The sequence below is a fragment of the Quercus lobata genome, chromosome 4 (assembly GCF_001633185.2).
Source record: "Quercus lobata isolate SW786 chromosome 4, ValleyOak3.0 Primary Assembly, whole genome shotgun sequence".
NCBI lineage: Eukaryota > Viridiplantae > Streptophyta > Magnoliopsida > Fagales > Fagaceae > Quercus > Quercus lobata.
The window spans coordinates 61,541,642-61,554,884 of record NC_044907.1 but is presented as its reverse complement, the minus strand read 5'-3'; the positions used below and the strand labels follow the sequence as shown (position 1 = coordinate 61,554,884).

The 13,243-nt window shown below is 32.9% G+C and overlaps 1 protein-coding gene across 1 annotated transcript; it reads left to right on the top strand.

The window, feature by feature from the left end:
* The first annotated feature begins 1,478 nt into the window (after window positions 1-1,478).
* On the top strand, window positions 1,479-12,633 carry LOC115984100 (centromere-associated protein E). Its single transcript, XM_031107002.1, has 7 exons — window positions 1,479-1,655; window positions 5,673-5,797; window positions 6,627-9,875; window positions 10,113-10,355; window positions 10,511-10,669; window positions 10,984-11,142; window positions 11,999-12,633. The coding sequence occupies exons 2-7, from the start codon at window positions 5,714-5,716 to the stop codon at window positions 12,248-12,250; spliced, it is 4,146 nt and encodes a 1,381-aa protein (XP_030962862.1). The 5' UTR covers window positions 1,479-1,655; window positions 5,673-5,713; the 3' UTR covers window positions 12,251-12,633.
* The last annotated feature ends 610 nt before the right edge of the window (window positions 12,634-13,243 follow it).

Genomic DNA, 13,243 nt, shown 5'->3' with positions numbered 1-13,243 from the left:
TATATATATATATATGTTGAAATTTTAAATTTTGGTCCTAATAGACCCCCCAGTTAAAAAAAATAAAAAAATAAAAAAAAACTGGTATACATATGTAATTTGAAAAATTAAGATTTGCCCTTAAATATATATATTTTCGGATCTCCTCTGAAATAGTGCCGAGTCCCATTTTGATAAATGTGTTAAAATGTTTAAGAAACACTTGTTTTATATGTAGTATTTTGTTAAATATGAAATAGATGTTAGTTTTTATTTTCATAAAAAAAAAAAAAAAAAAGTTTTGTTTTAAGCTTTGCCCCCTTCAGATTCGAATCCTGGTTCCGTCCCTGGTTTTTGCACCCCAATAATTCGTATACCATATATATATGATTTAGAATCTAATTGGATTTTGAACTCTTCAATTTTTGCACATAATAATTCATATACTATATATATATATATGATTTAGATTCTAATTGGATTTCAACTCTTCAGTTTTTGCACCCTATTATTCACTTGCCACAAAAATTAAAAAATTAGATAGGACATGTGGCACAAAATTGAACTCCAATTGAAATCCAATTTAAAATCTAATTGGATTTATACTTTTTGATTTTTGCACCTAATAATTCACTTGATACAAAATTTTAAAATTAGACGGGATACATGACGCAAAATTGGACTCTAATTTAAAATCTAATTGGACTTTTTCTAAGTTTTGGCTTTAACCGTATAGCATGTAGCCCATGCATATGTATAGATGTGTTTAAAAATAAAAACATTTTTTTTAATAATAAAAATATGCATAATTGATTGAATTATTAGAAAATATAAATGTGATTAGGTGCATATTAAAATTTCTGCTTAAATTTAATACTACTTATGATTATTTTTATTCTAATTTTTAATTGAATGGAAAGTGTTGTGATTTTTGTTGAGCAGATATATGATTAGTTTTTTTAGTTTTTAGTTTTTATATATTTATTAATATTGGACTCTTAGTATTTTGTACTCATTAACTCACTTGACACAAATATTAAAAACTCTAGTGGACACATGACACAAAATTAGTCCACAATTGAAATCTAATTTGGTATTTAATTGAATTTTTTCTCAACTTTTTCTTTAATTATACTAGTACAATTATATGGTACGTGTACAATTAAAAATAATCACAATTATACAGTTCAAATTATATATAGCATTAACTTATACTTTTTTCAAACCATACTGTGGGTACCTAAGACATGCTTAGGCATGCTTGCAACGTCTTAGGCATGCTTGCAACGTCTTTGGCCGTCCTCGGCATACTTTGCAACGTCTTCAATTTTTTAAGAAATAATTATTTTTTCCCCAAAAAAAAAAAAAAAAGGTTTGGTTAGTTTCGTAGTTTATTACAAATCCAAAGGCAAAATATTGTGGGCATGCGAGAGCGGCAACGTTAGTCCGATTGGAGGTGTTAAAGGGGCCCATACCACTGGTAAGTGGAGTCCTCTCTCTCAACTTATATTATATAGCTGGAATCTGTCACTCTTCCCTTTCAATTTTCTTTTTCCACCTTCAATTTCCATCGTCATCATCATCAACATCTGTGTAATTCCATTTTCTTGTTTTGTGAACAGAGAGAGAGAAACGTTTCGCAAAAGCAAAAGTAATTCCAACAACTTTCTCATCAGGCAAGCCTATCTATCCATCTATCTATCTATCTATCTATGACCCTTTTCTCTTTTTTATTATATGACATGTTAATTCAATCCAGGCTTTATTGTAACCGTGTTTCATAGAACTGTTTTTGTTGTTTTCATGAATCACAACACATAAAAGATGATTGTAATATTTTTTGAATGTTGTAGATAGCCTGTATATGATCTTTGTTTCATAAATATATATATATATATATATATATATATTGAATGGAAGATATAGAGATCTTTGTTTCATATTGATAATGATGAATATTCTTGGGTAATTCTTTGTTTGTGGTGAATGGATTGTTATAAGAAATCAGATGTAATTCACTTTTTTGTAAATATGTTTTGTTGGAATGATCAGGATCGGTTCATCTTCCTAGCTGTATTTATTTGATCAATTTTGTCTTCTCATTTTCCTTTCTAATCTTTTTATTTTTATTTATTTCTCTTCTCTATGAATAAAAATTAGCATGCAAAAAAAAAAAAAAAAAAAAAAAAATCAAAAGGAGTGAGTATAGTTTTGGATCATCAGTAGAAGGCCAAGATCATTTCAGACAGTTGATCATCTAAGCTAAGGAGTCAAATCTTTTTTTTATTATTAACTGCAGATTTCCAGCTATTACTCATTTTAGTAAAAGAAGAATTTTTTATTCTTATTTAGTTATCATTTTGTTTTTTTAAATGAGGATGGTTGGTGGAAATCTTACTTGAAAGCCGTTTAGATCTGGAAAAGCGTAATAAATTTTGAATTTAAAGTTTCTTCTACATGCACCTACTTGGGCTTCAGTTACTTTTTATAAAAAATATTTTTATAGCTCTATTAAATATTTTTTTTATGTATTTATAGCTATATAAATATTAATAGCACCCAAAGAAAAAAAAAAATGAAGCTCTTTAGGTCCTATAGAGGTAAGAGATTTAAATAAAATATATTGAATAAAATAACTGAGGCTTATAGGGATGATAATAAATTTCAGAATTTAGCCACCCTAAACCGCCCACAAAAAAAAAGAAAAGAAAAAAAAAAAGTTAGTAGTAGATGCTATATCTTTGATTTATTGTTTGTACTTTTATGCGCTAAAGTAAAGTTGAATAGTTGACAATTTCTACATTAGCAGACCTACCCCTCCTTTTTCTCCATTTGACAAGCTTATTTGCTTTCTATAGTTTGTCTTTATATAAAATAATAATAGAGGAGTAGATGGTAATTGTGGGCTTTCATAAAAATAAAAATAAGAAAGCTAACAGCTATGGGCGGTGTAGATTTGATCTGTTCACCTATGATTTTCAAAAATTCAGAAAGATCTAAAGTGATGGGGTGCCTAATTTTTGTTAGTGGGTCCTACCCACCATGCCACCTTTTTTTTTCTTTTTCCTTTTTTGGGTGTAATTGCAATTTGCAAAGCTTTTATTGTAACATTTCTAAGCAAGGTTTTATTCTAGTAAAATTCTATTGGATCATCTCTGAACCTCAGCATTTAGTGGGCCAAGATAAGACCTTGGAATTAATATAATTATTAAAAAAAAAAAAAGATAAAAACTAATAGCCTATTAGTATTACTGAAGTGAAGATTATAAAATAAATTTCACCCAAAAAATATATATATAAAAAAATTTGTACTAGTGAAGCTTACAAAGTGAGATCTGAAGACCAAATTGTATTAGATTTGGATGCATAGTTAGATAAAAACAAAAAAAAAATTAGGGGCCCACAAAGGGATTGGTTCCACATGATAGCATCATATGATCGGGTGAATTTGGATCATGTGGTTTTGGTTCTGCAAGCATTTGATTAAAGTATCTATTTGCATGTGCCTAAAAAGTTATGTAATATACATTATTTATCTTTTGTTTTTTTCCTTCTAGCTGTGGGGATGTAATATAAATTATATTCTTTATTTTTATTTTTGGGATATATTAGCCTTGGTCTTTTTTTTTTCTTTTTTTTGGAGGAACTATTAGCCTTGATCTCTTAGGTATACTTTATTGACCAACTTACATTTTATATTGGTTAATTAACACCTTTATAATTTTTTTTTATTTTTTTTCTAAATACACATCAAATTTTACTCTGAACTTATATTTTAGTAGATAAGATATACCAACGCACACTTGTATTGATGTCTCTTGGAATGCCTACACCACCAACCAGTTATGGTTTATTGATTTGTTGGTTTTATGGGTCATGGTTATAATCAGCTTCCATTTTGTAAAAAACAAAGAAGAAAATCTTTAACGACAAATTTGCACAAATATTTAGCGCCGGAACATAGAGAATTTTACAACTTGGCCCAAAAAAATTTAGTAAATATTTTAGGCATATACAATAAGATTAATACTACAGACACAAATTATTTCACAACATTTTTACAAATTGCTGATGTGGGTTTAGTATTTTCTAAATAGTTATTGCTAGTAAAAATATGATGTTGGTGATGGGCTCATATTAGAACTAGTAAAAATTTGTCATATCAACAATTTGTAAAAATATTGTAAAATAATTTGTGTTTGTAACATTACTCATATAATAATTCTCAAAAAATAAATATGGGTGAGATCCCATTGATATTGAAAGTTGCAAAAAATTTTGATAAAGACATTATTTGACTAAAATTACAAATGAATGCTTTTCAGTCTTTGCATAGTGAATTGAAGCTGGATAATTCCAAACATATTTGAAACCAAATTTTTTAAAAAAATTCTCAACTCTATCACGAGATAGAGCTGAGAATAAATATTATACCATGCACAAAGTAAATCATAATTATCATAACTGTTTGTTACTTTTAAATAAATTTATCACTTTTTATTCACCACTCACAAGTAGACACAAAAAAATAATTAAGGCAAAAGTCGTGTATTACTAGAATTTATGCGAGAGCTAAACATACCAAATTACTCTAAAATAATGTATTTCTAAATAAAAGAAAGAATTATACAGTGGGAGTATGTGGTGGTGCCAGACAAAAGAGAAACAACCTGGTAAAGCAGTAAAACAAGTGGCGCCTAGGAATAGAATGAGAGAAAAACAATAGTGACTTATTATTATAGTACGACGCTGCTGCTGCTGCGGTGTTCCCATGATTAATTTAGATGGTACATGAATTGGGAGTTGGGAATCTCTTTTGACGTGGTTTGTCGGCACACTTTCTAGTTTTTTCAAAAACACGATTCTGTCTTTTCGTTATATAAATTTACCAAAAAAAAAAAAAAAATAGTGACAATAACACAAAAAATTTCACCATTTTTATTACAATTTGTCACATGAAGAGTTATAAGTGGTGGAGATGTAGACCCATCATTTGATTTCACTATTTACAATTCGTCATTTGACAAGTTGTAATAATAGTTGTAAAATTTTTTGTATTCCTTACATAAGGGTTAGAAGTGATGAAGGTGATACAAAGCAACTTCTATGTTCTTCTATCTTCTAGTAAACTTAACAAAATTACAGAGGCACTCTTGACTGTCTTTTTATTTACTTACCCTCTCCCCCACTTTATTTATTATTTATTTATTTATTTTGTCTATGGTAGAAATAGAATCCTTTTTCACTTTTATAATACACCAACTATCATTTGCCAACTCAAATATTGCAAAATTTATTTTGTTTGTCGCATTTTGCTCATGTGTTTCAAACTTTTATGGTGGCCAACATCAGTGTACTGGGACTAAGTTTTTTTTTTTTTTGATAAAATGTACTGGGACTAAGTTGATCTCTGTAATGTTGACAAAACAATGCCAATGTAGTATGTACTGTGGTTAGATAAAATTGACCAATTTGATTGATGATTTGATATCTCATTTATACTTCCACCCAAATAAATAAGAGAATGAAAAGAATATAATCTTTAAAAATTATTTTCTTTTTCTTTTCATTTCGTTCCATTTCATTTCCTCTTAATCTTAACTGCTCTCCCAAACATGCTGTTACATTCCTAACGGGTTTCTTGCTTTTAATCTATAACTAACAGAATTATGAAATTATTATTAAAATCACAGAGAAGCAGGTACTACAGTTTGGTTTTTATTTATTTTTTGATATGGAAGAAGAGACACAAGTGAGTCAAGAAGTTCCGGTCACGAAGGCTGTTGAGGAAGCTGTAATTAATGCTGATCCCATTAAGGTAACTTATATTTTCTGTGACTGTAAATGTTTCTTTTTGTGAGATCAGATCATATACTAAGACTAAATATTTTAGTTTAATCAAAATTAACCAACAAAGCCACAATTGATATAAAATATAGTGAAATTCCTGCAATATGTTATATATTCAAAATAATTTTGTTATTGGATGCCCTGCTACCTTTGAACGCAAGTAAATGAAGGAAATGCAAAGAAAATTCTGCTTACTTCATATTAATGTATGATTAAAGAATATCTGCCACTCCATAACCAAGGAAACTGTGAATTTCTGCGTATTGTGCACTGACATAAGCATGTACTTCACAAAATCTGTGTTTCTGAATTCTTGAATTATTAATTACCTGAATAGTCTGCAAATGATTCTGAACTAGTATTAACATGTCTACTCTACTTCCTGTCATCCATTACCTACTAATATAACTTTTCAACATCTATTGATCTTATAGATAATTCTTGTTTTCATTATTAAAATTTCTCAAAACTATACTTGATACTTTTGTCATTTTCATTATAATTGTGAACTTCTCGATATGCTGGGCATTGAAAAGAATATTGTCACTATGCATATACCAAATCATGGGGTAGGGATCTATGGGCCATATATTTTAATTAGTTTATTTCATTTTCTGGATCATTTGAAAAGCAATAAAATAGCTTCCTACCGGAGCTATTACAGTTAATGATTGCAGCCACACCAGAAACTAATGTGATTGAATATAGGTCACTTGATAAAAAATCAATTATGACAGCAGGAAATGCATTATTTGTAATGTTTGGTTGTTGAGATTGACTCTGATGATTTTGTTTAGGTAACAAATGGAGACTTGCCTCAACTAGGAAAAGAAGGAAAGAAAGAAGAGGAAGAAACTGATGGAGAATTCATAAAAGTTGAGAAGGAATCTATAGATGTGAAAGATGCTTTACATACCAGCGTAACAGCATCTGTAGAGGACAACAAGATAAAAGCCATTGAAAGAAGCGCAAGCAATTCGAGCAGAGAACTATTAGAATCCCAAGAGAAGATGAGAGAACTTGAGTTTGAATTGGAAAGACTAGCTGGAGTATTAAAGCATTCTGAATCTGAGAACTCTCAGCTGAAGGATGAGATTTCAGTGACAAAAGAGAAGTTGGTGGAAAGTGGAAAGAAATGTGCAGAGCTTGAACTCAGTCACAAGAAATTGCAAGAGCAGATTATAGAGGCCAAGGAGAGACACAGTGCACAGCTTGATGCTTTGCATGAGTCATTGCAAGCTCAAGAAGCAAAAAGCAAAGACCTGATTGAGGTGAAGGAAGCATTTGATAGTCTCAGCCTTGAGCTTGAGAGCTCAAGAAAGAGGATGCAGGAGTTGGAGCATGAGCTGCAATCTTCTGCAGGAGATGCACAAAAGTTTGAGGAGCTGCATAAACAAAGTGGTTTACATGCCGAATCCGAGACACTGAGAGCCTTGGAGTTTGAGAGATTGCTTGAAGTTGCAAAACTGAGTGCAAAAGAAATGGAGGATCAGATGGCTTCCCTACAAGAAGAACTCAAGGGACTGTATGAAAAGATTGCTGAAAATCAGAAGGTTAAAGAAGCACTTAACAGTACTGCAGCAGAGCTTTCTGCTGTTCAAGAGGAATTGACGCTTTCAAAATCCCAAGTGCTGGACATGGAACAGAAACTTTCTTTAAAAGAAGATCTTATAAGTGAACTGGCCCAGGAACTGGACTTGAGAAAGGCTTCAGAATCTAAGGTGAAGGAAGATATCTCCTCACTTGAAAATGTTTTAGCCTCAACTAAAGAAGATCTTCAAGCAAAGATTTTGGAATTGGAAGAAATCAAATTGAAACTACAGGAAGAAGCGAATGCAAGGGAATTGGTTAATAATGCATTGAAAACCCAGGAAGCACAAGTCTCAGTTGTACAGGAGGAATTGTCTAGTGTGCTTAAAGAAAAAGATGTGTTTCAAGCTGCTGCGAAAGATCTCAGTATTTCTCTAAAACAGGCGGAAGAGATTCGGATCCAGCTTGAGGAAAAATTGAGGGTTTCAGATGAGAATTTCTGTAAGTCAGATTCTCTTCTGTCTCAAGCTTTGTCAAACAATTCAGAGCTTGAACAGAAGTTGAGGTCTCTGGAAGAGCTTCATAATGAAACTGGAGCTGCAGCAGCAACTGCAACTCAAAAGAATCTCGAGCTTGAGGATATAATCCAGGCTTCAATTGCATCAGCAGAAGAGGCAAAATCGCAACTGAGAGAGCTTGAGACACGATTTATAGCAGCAGAACAGAAGAATGTGGAGCTTGAGCAACAGTTGAATTTTGCAGAACAAAAAAACAGTGACACTGAGAGAGAACTAAAAGAACTTTCTGAGAAAATCTCTGAACTTAATGCTACATTGGGAGTGATTGAGGAAGCAAAAGTTCATCTGAATGATCAAATGCAGGAATACAAGGAAAAGATAAACCAGTTGGAATCAGCCCTAAACCAGTCCTCATCACGAAATTCAGAGCTTGAGGAGGAGTTGAAGATTGCTATGGGGAAATGCACTGAGCATGAGGATCGGGCCAATATGAACCATCAGCGCAGCCGTGAACTAGAAGATTTGATCCAAATATCCCATTCAAAAGTGGATGATTCTAGTAAAAAGGTAAGTGAGTTAGAGTTGTTACTCGAAGCAGAGAAGTATAGAATTCAGGAACTTGAAGAACAGATAAGCACATTAGAAAAGAAAAGTGACGATGCAGAAGCAAATTCCAAGAAATACTCTGACAAGGTATCAGAACTTGAATCAGAAATTGAGGCATTCCAGGCTAGAGCATCAAGCCTTGAAATTGCACTGCAAACAGCCAACGAAAAGGAAATAGAGTTGACAGAGTCCTTGAATATTGCAACAGATGAGAAGAGAAGGCTAGAAGATGCATCAAACAGTTCTGGCGAGAAGCTTGCTCAAACAGAAAATCTGTTAGAGGTCTTGAGGAACGAATTAAACCTGACACAAGAGAAGTTGTCAAGCATTGAAGATGATCTTAAGGCTGCTGGTATGAGAGAGAGTGAGGTAATGGGGAAGCTTCAATCTGCAGAGGAGCAACTAGAGCAACAAGGAAGAGTGATAGAGCAAACTACTTCAAGAAACTCAGAGCTTGAGTTGTTACATGAATCCCTAGCAAGGGATTCTGATAGTAAACTCCAGGAAGCTATAGCAAACTTCACTAACAGGGATTCTGAGGCAAAATCTTTGTTTGAGAAATTGAAGATTCTTGAAGACCAAATAAGGATTTATGAAGAGCAGGTAGCTGAAGCTGCAGTAAAGTCTGCATCTTTGAAGGAAGAATTAGATCAGGCTTTATTGAAATTGGCTTCTGTAGAAGGCATAAATGAAGAACTCAGAGGGCAGATCTTGGAAGCAGAAAATAAAGCTTCTCAGTCTTTATCAGAAAATGAGCTATTAGTTGAGACCAATCTTCAGCTCAAAAGAAAGGTTGATGAACTCCAGGAGTCACTAAGCTCTGTTCGTTCCGAGAAGGAAGCCACTTCTCAGCAACTTGTTTCTCACAGTAACACTATTGCTGAGTTAACAGAGAAGCACTCAAGAGCCTTTGAACTACATTCTGCAGCTGAGGCTCGCATTGTGGAAGCAGAAAGAAAGTTAGAAGATTCCATTCACAGATTCAATCACAGAGATTCAGAAGCCAAAAATTTGAGTGAGAAGCTAAGTGCTCTAGAAAGCCAGATAAAAGTTTATGAAGAACTTTCTCAACAAGCATCTGAGTCTGCCGAAGCCCAAAAAATTGAGCTGGAAGAGACTCTCCTAAAGTTGAAGCATGTAGAAAGCATTGTTGAGGAGCTGCAAAATAAGTCAAGTGACTTCGAAAAAGAGAATGGAGGGCTGGCTGAGGCAAATATGAAGCTTACTCAGGAAGTGGCCATGTATGAATCTAAACTGAGTGATTTACAGGCAAAATTGTCTGCAGCCCTTGCTGAGAAGGACGAAACAGTTGAAGAGCTTAACTCTTCGAAGAAGGCCATAGAAGATTTGACACAGCAGCTTGCTTCTGAAGGACAGAAACTACAATCTCAGGTTTGGAGAAATGTATTATAGATTTCTTGGTGTCTGTTTGGCATCAAATTATAAGCTCAGCTTTTAAGTTTTAGGTTTTATGTATAGCTTTTTAAAACCTCTTTTTTTTTTTCTAACTTTTTCATAGTACAAGTATACTTTAACACACTTTTAGCAAAAACTAAATAGGCTGGTAAAAAATTATATGAATATTTCTTTGTGCCAGATTGTTTAATAAAGTATATTTGAATGCTACAGATATCTTCAGTTATGGAAGAGAACAACCTGCTCACTGAAACATATCAAAATGCCAAGAAGGAACTTGAGTCTGTGATTTTGCAGCTTGAGCAACAGCTGAAGGAGCAGAATGCAAAAGAAGATGCTTTGAGAAGCGATATTGAAAATCTCAAGGCTGAGATTGCTGAGAAACCTGTGTTGCAAACTCGTCTCAAGGAACTTGAGGAACAATTGCTGAAAAATGAAAATCAACTGAAAGAAGAGGTATTCCACTAAAGTCTCAATAATTGCAAGAACTATGAATCTCCAAATAAGCCCTCATATTCTTTTTTGCTTCTCCTTTTTCATTTTGTGTGTGTGTGTGTGTGTGCGTGGTTAAAAATCCAATTGAACTTACGAGATCAATATGATGGCTGTAGGTTCAAAGCATTCAGCTGGCGGCTGCTGGAAAAGAGGCAGAATTGCTTTCAAAATTGGATGACCATGCACATAAAGTCCATGATAGAGATTTGTTACATGAAAAAGTGCTAGAACTACAGAAAGAGTTACAACTTGCTCAGAGCACCAGTGTGGAACAGGTTAGGCACTAGTAATAATTTTATGTCAAGTACATCGTTGCCAACATAATTTCAAAAACAATGCTTACTTTTATCATTGACATAAGACATAATGCAAGAATAGTCCATTCTTGGAGCAACTATGTATTTATCCTATTTGTAGATCTCTTTTAAAATATATATATATATGTGTGTGTGTGTGTGTGTGTGTATTTTACCAGAATCCTGATTCTCTATTTTTAGATCTTTAATCACTCACATTATTTGGAACTGCAATCTAATATAAAAAATTCTTCTTCTTGTAACGTCATTTGTTTGATTTTCCAAACAACCAGAAAGAAAAGGATTCTCAAAAGGAGTCGGAAAGAGAAGCAGCCCTGAAGCATTCTCTTGAAGAGCTTGAAGCAAAGAACAAAGAAATCTTGCTCCTAGATAAGCAAGTCACAGAGCTTGAGCAGAAATTGCAGCTGGCTGATGCTAAACTGTCACAAAAGGTCAGTTTGTATTCCACAAAATCTCTCACATGAAAATAGCATGTTTGTAGCATTATTTCTAAATGAATATTGACATATTTGATCTATATAATGAGAATTTTTATTTGGGGTTTAAAGTTTTCATAACATTTAATGAAGTTTTACTAAATTATTATATATGGAGTCAACAATTCTAAAGGAATTTAATATTTTTTGATCTAACTAAACATAGTAGTAAAGTCAGTAATTGGTTTATTTATTAACATAAGAAAACCTAACAAACCTAACCTAAATATTATTTTACCTAAGTCTTGTCCTTATAAAGCTGGAAAAAGGAAGTGATAACTAACATTGAATAAATTCTCTTCGTCTATTCAGAGATATACACTGAAAATGTGTTCTGTCATAGCAAAAATGTGTTAGCATTTCTATACCACATTGTATTAGCATTTCTTCAAAACAAAACTCTTATAGTTTGTGTCAAGATGAATTGATTCTTGTAATGTTGGAAAAAAAAAAAAAAAAAAAAAAATCATAGTCAAGGTTGGAACCAGTTGCATTAGTTACTTACGAAGCAAACTGTCACTATCAAGAAGAAGAAATCCTTTTGTTCCACTGATTTTTGGTTGCCTTTATTATTTGGTGGCCTTCCATTTTTATTTATTTCCCTGACAACGTTGTGCACGAAATTCCAGCTTTAACGTTCGACTTTAGAACTTATTGACTATTCAAGTTCAACTGTGATATCTGTTTCTTTATTGTGTCCATAGGAAACACATCCATTCTAGCTACTATCCAGTTCCACTCCTAGGAACAATAATTCCAGTGTATTCTAATAACTGAGCTAAGTCCCACTGATATTTAAATTGTGTTACAGGGAGATGGGGGAAGTCCAGCTGAATACAAGGAAGGATTGGAGGTCAAATCCAGGGACATTGGATCAGCCATTTCCACACCATCTAAAAGGAAGAGCAAGAAAAAGTCAGAAACAACTTCTGCTCAAACCTTGTCTTCTTCGGAGACACACACTCAAACTTCTGAGGTTTCTCCTCTCATGAACTATAAGTTTATTTTGGGAGTAGTTCTGGTCTCTGTGATCATTGGCGTAATTCTTGGGAAACGATATTAGCTTCAGTATTTTGTGGATTTTGGTTTTGGTTTTGATCCTTTTTTTAATTTTTACCTTTGATATAAATTATCCAGAGTAGATTCTGAAAGCGTTGTTTGCACGCTTTCATGATTAGGTCTTGGGGTTGTTCAGGGAGTTCGTTTTCATTTATATCCCTTGCCCATTTGCAAAGCAAAATTACAGTTCATGTTTTATTCAAGTTTGTATTTAATTTATTGATTGGGTTGCAAATACTTTGTGATTATGTAAAGTACTTATTTGATGCCAATGTTTGAATCTCTTTCCACCATAAATAAGAGATGGTTTGTGAAGCCACAGGATCAATCCGCCATTTGGATGGGTGAGTTTTATTTATCTATAAAAGTTGGTGTCAACTAGAATAATCTCCAGCAGTTTTTGAGATTTCGTTTACTGGTTAAAGCTTTTCTGTGAACCTATAAAAAATAAATAAAAGCTTCTTTGTGAATGATTGATGGCTTATAAAGCTCTGGCTGAAGCTGTGGATGACATTTGCTAAAAGTAAAATAATGTTTCACCCATCAATGCAGCACAAGGTGCAAGAAGCAATGTGAAGTCTCAACATACAATTAGAGACCACCTCAAAGGGAATAGGGACTCAAGAAAATTTCCTCTGAAATTCTTATTTTACTAGTTTTTGACCCATGCTTTTCACTGGTCTCATAAAATTGACACAAAGAACTACGTATTTATACAAGTTCCTCTCTAAAAAAAGATGTGGGAGTGATCTTTCACAAAACTTGTGGACATAAAAACTCTTTTTCATAGGTTTTGAAAATTCCTAATTTTTGGGTAGGAAGATAATAAATAGGGTAAATTACAAAGTACACTTCTGAAGTTAGGGGTTACTTTACATCTTGAAGTTTGGTTCCATTAGCAAAACTCCACCCTCTAATAGTTTAGATTGTTAAGTGACACCTTGGTATGCTAATGTGTCTATTTTTGCCAAATCAGCCATAAAACAACACTATTTCA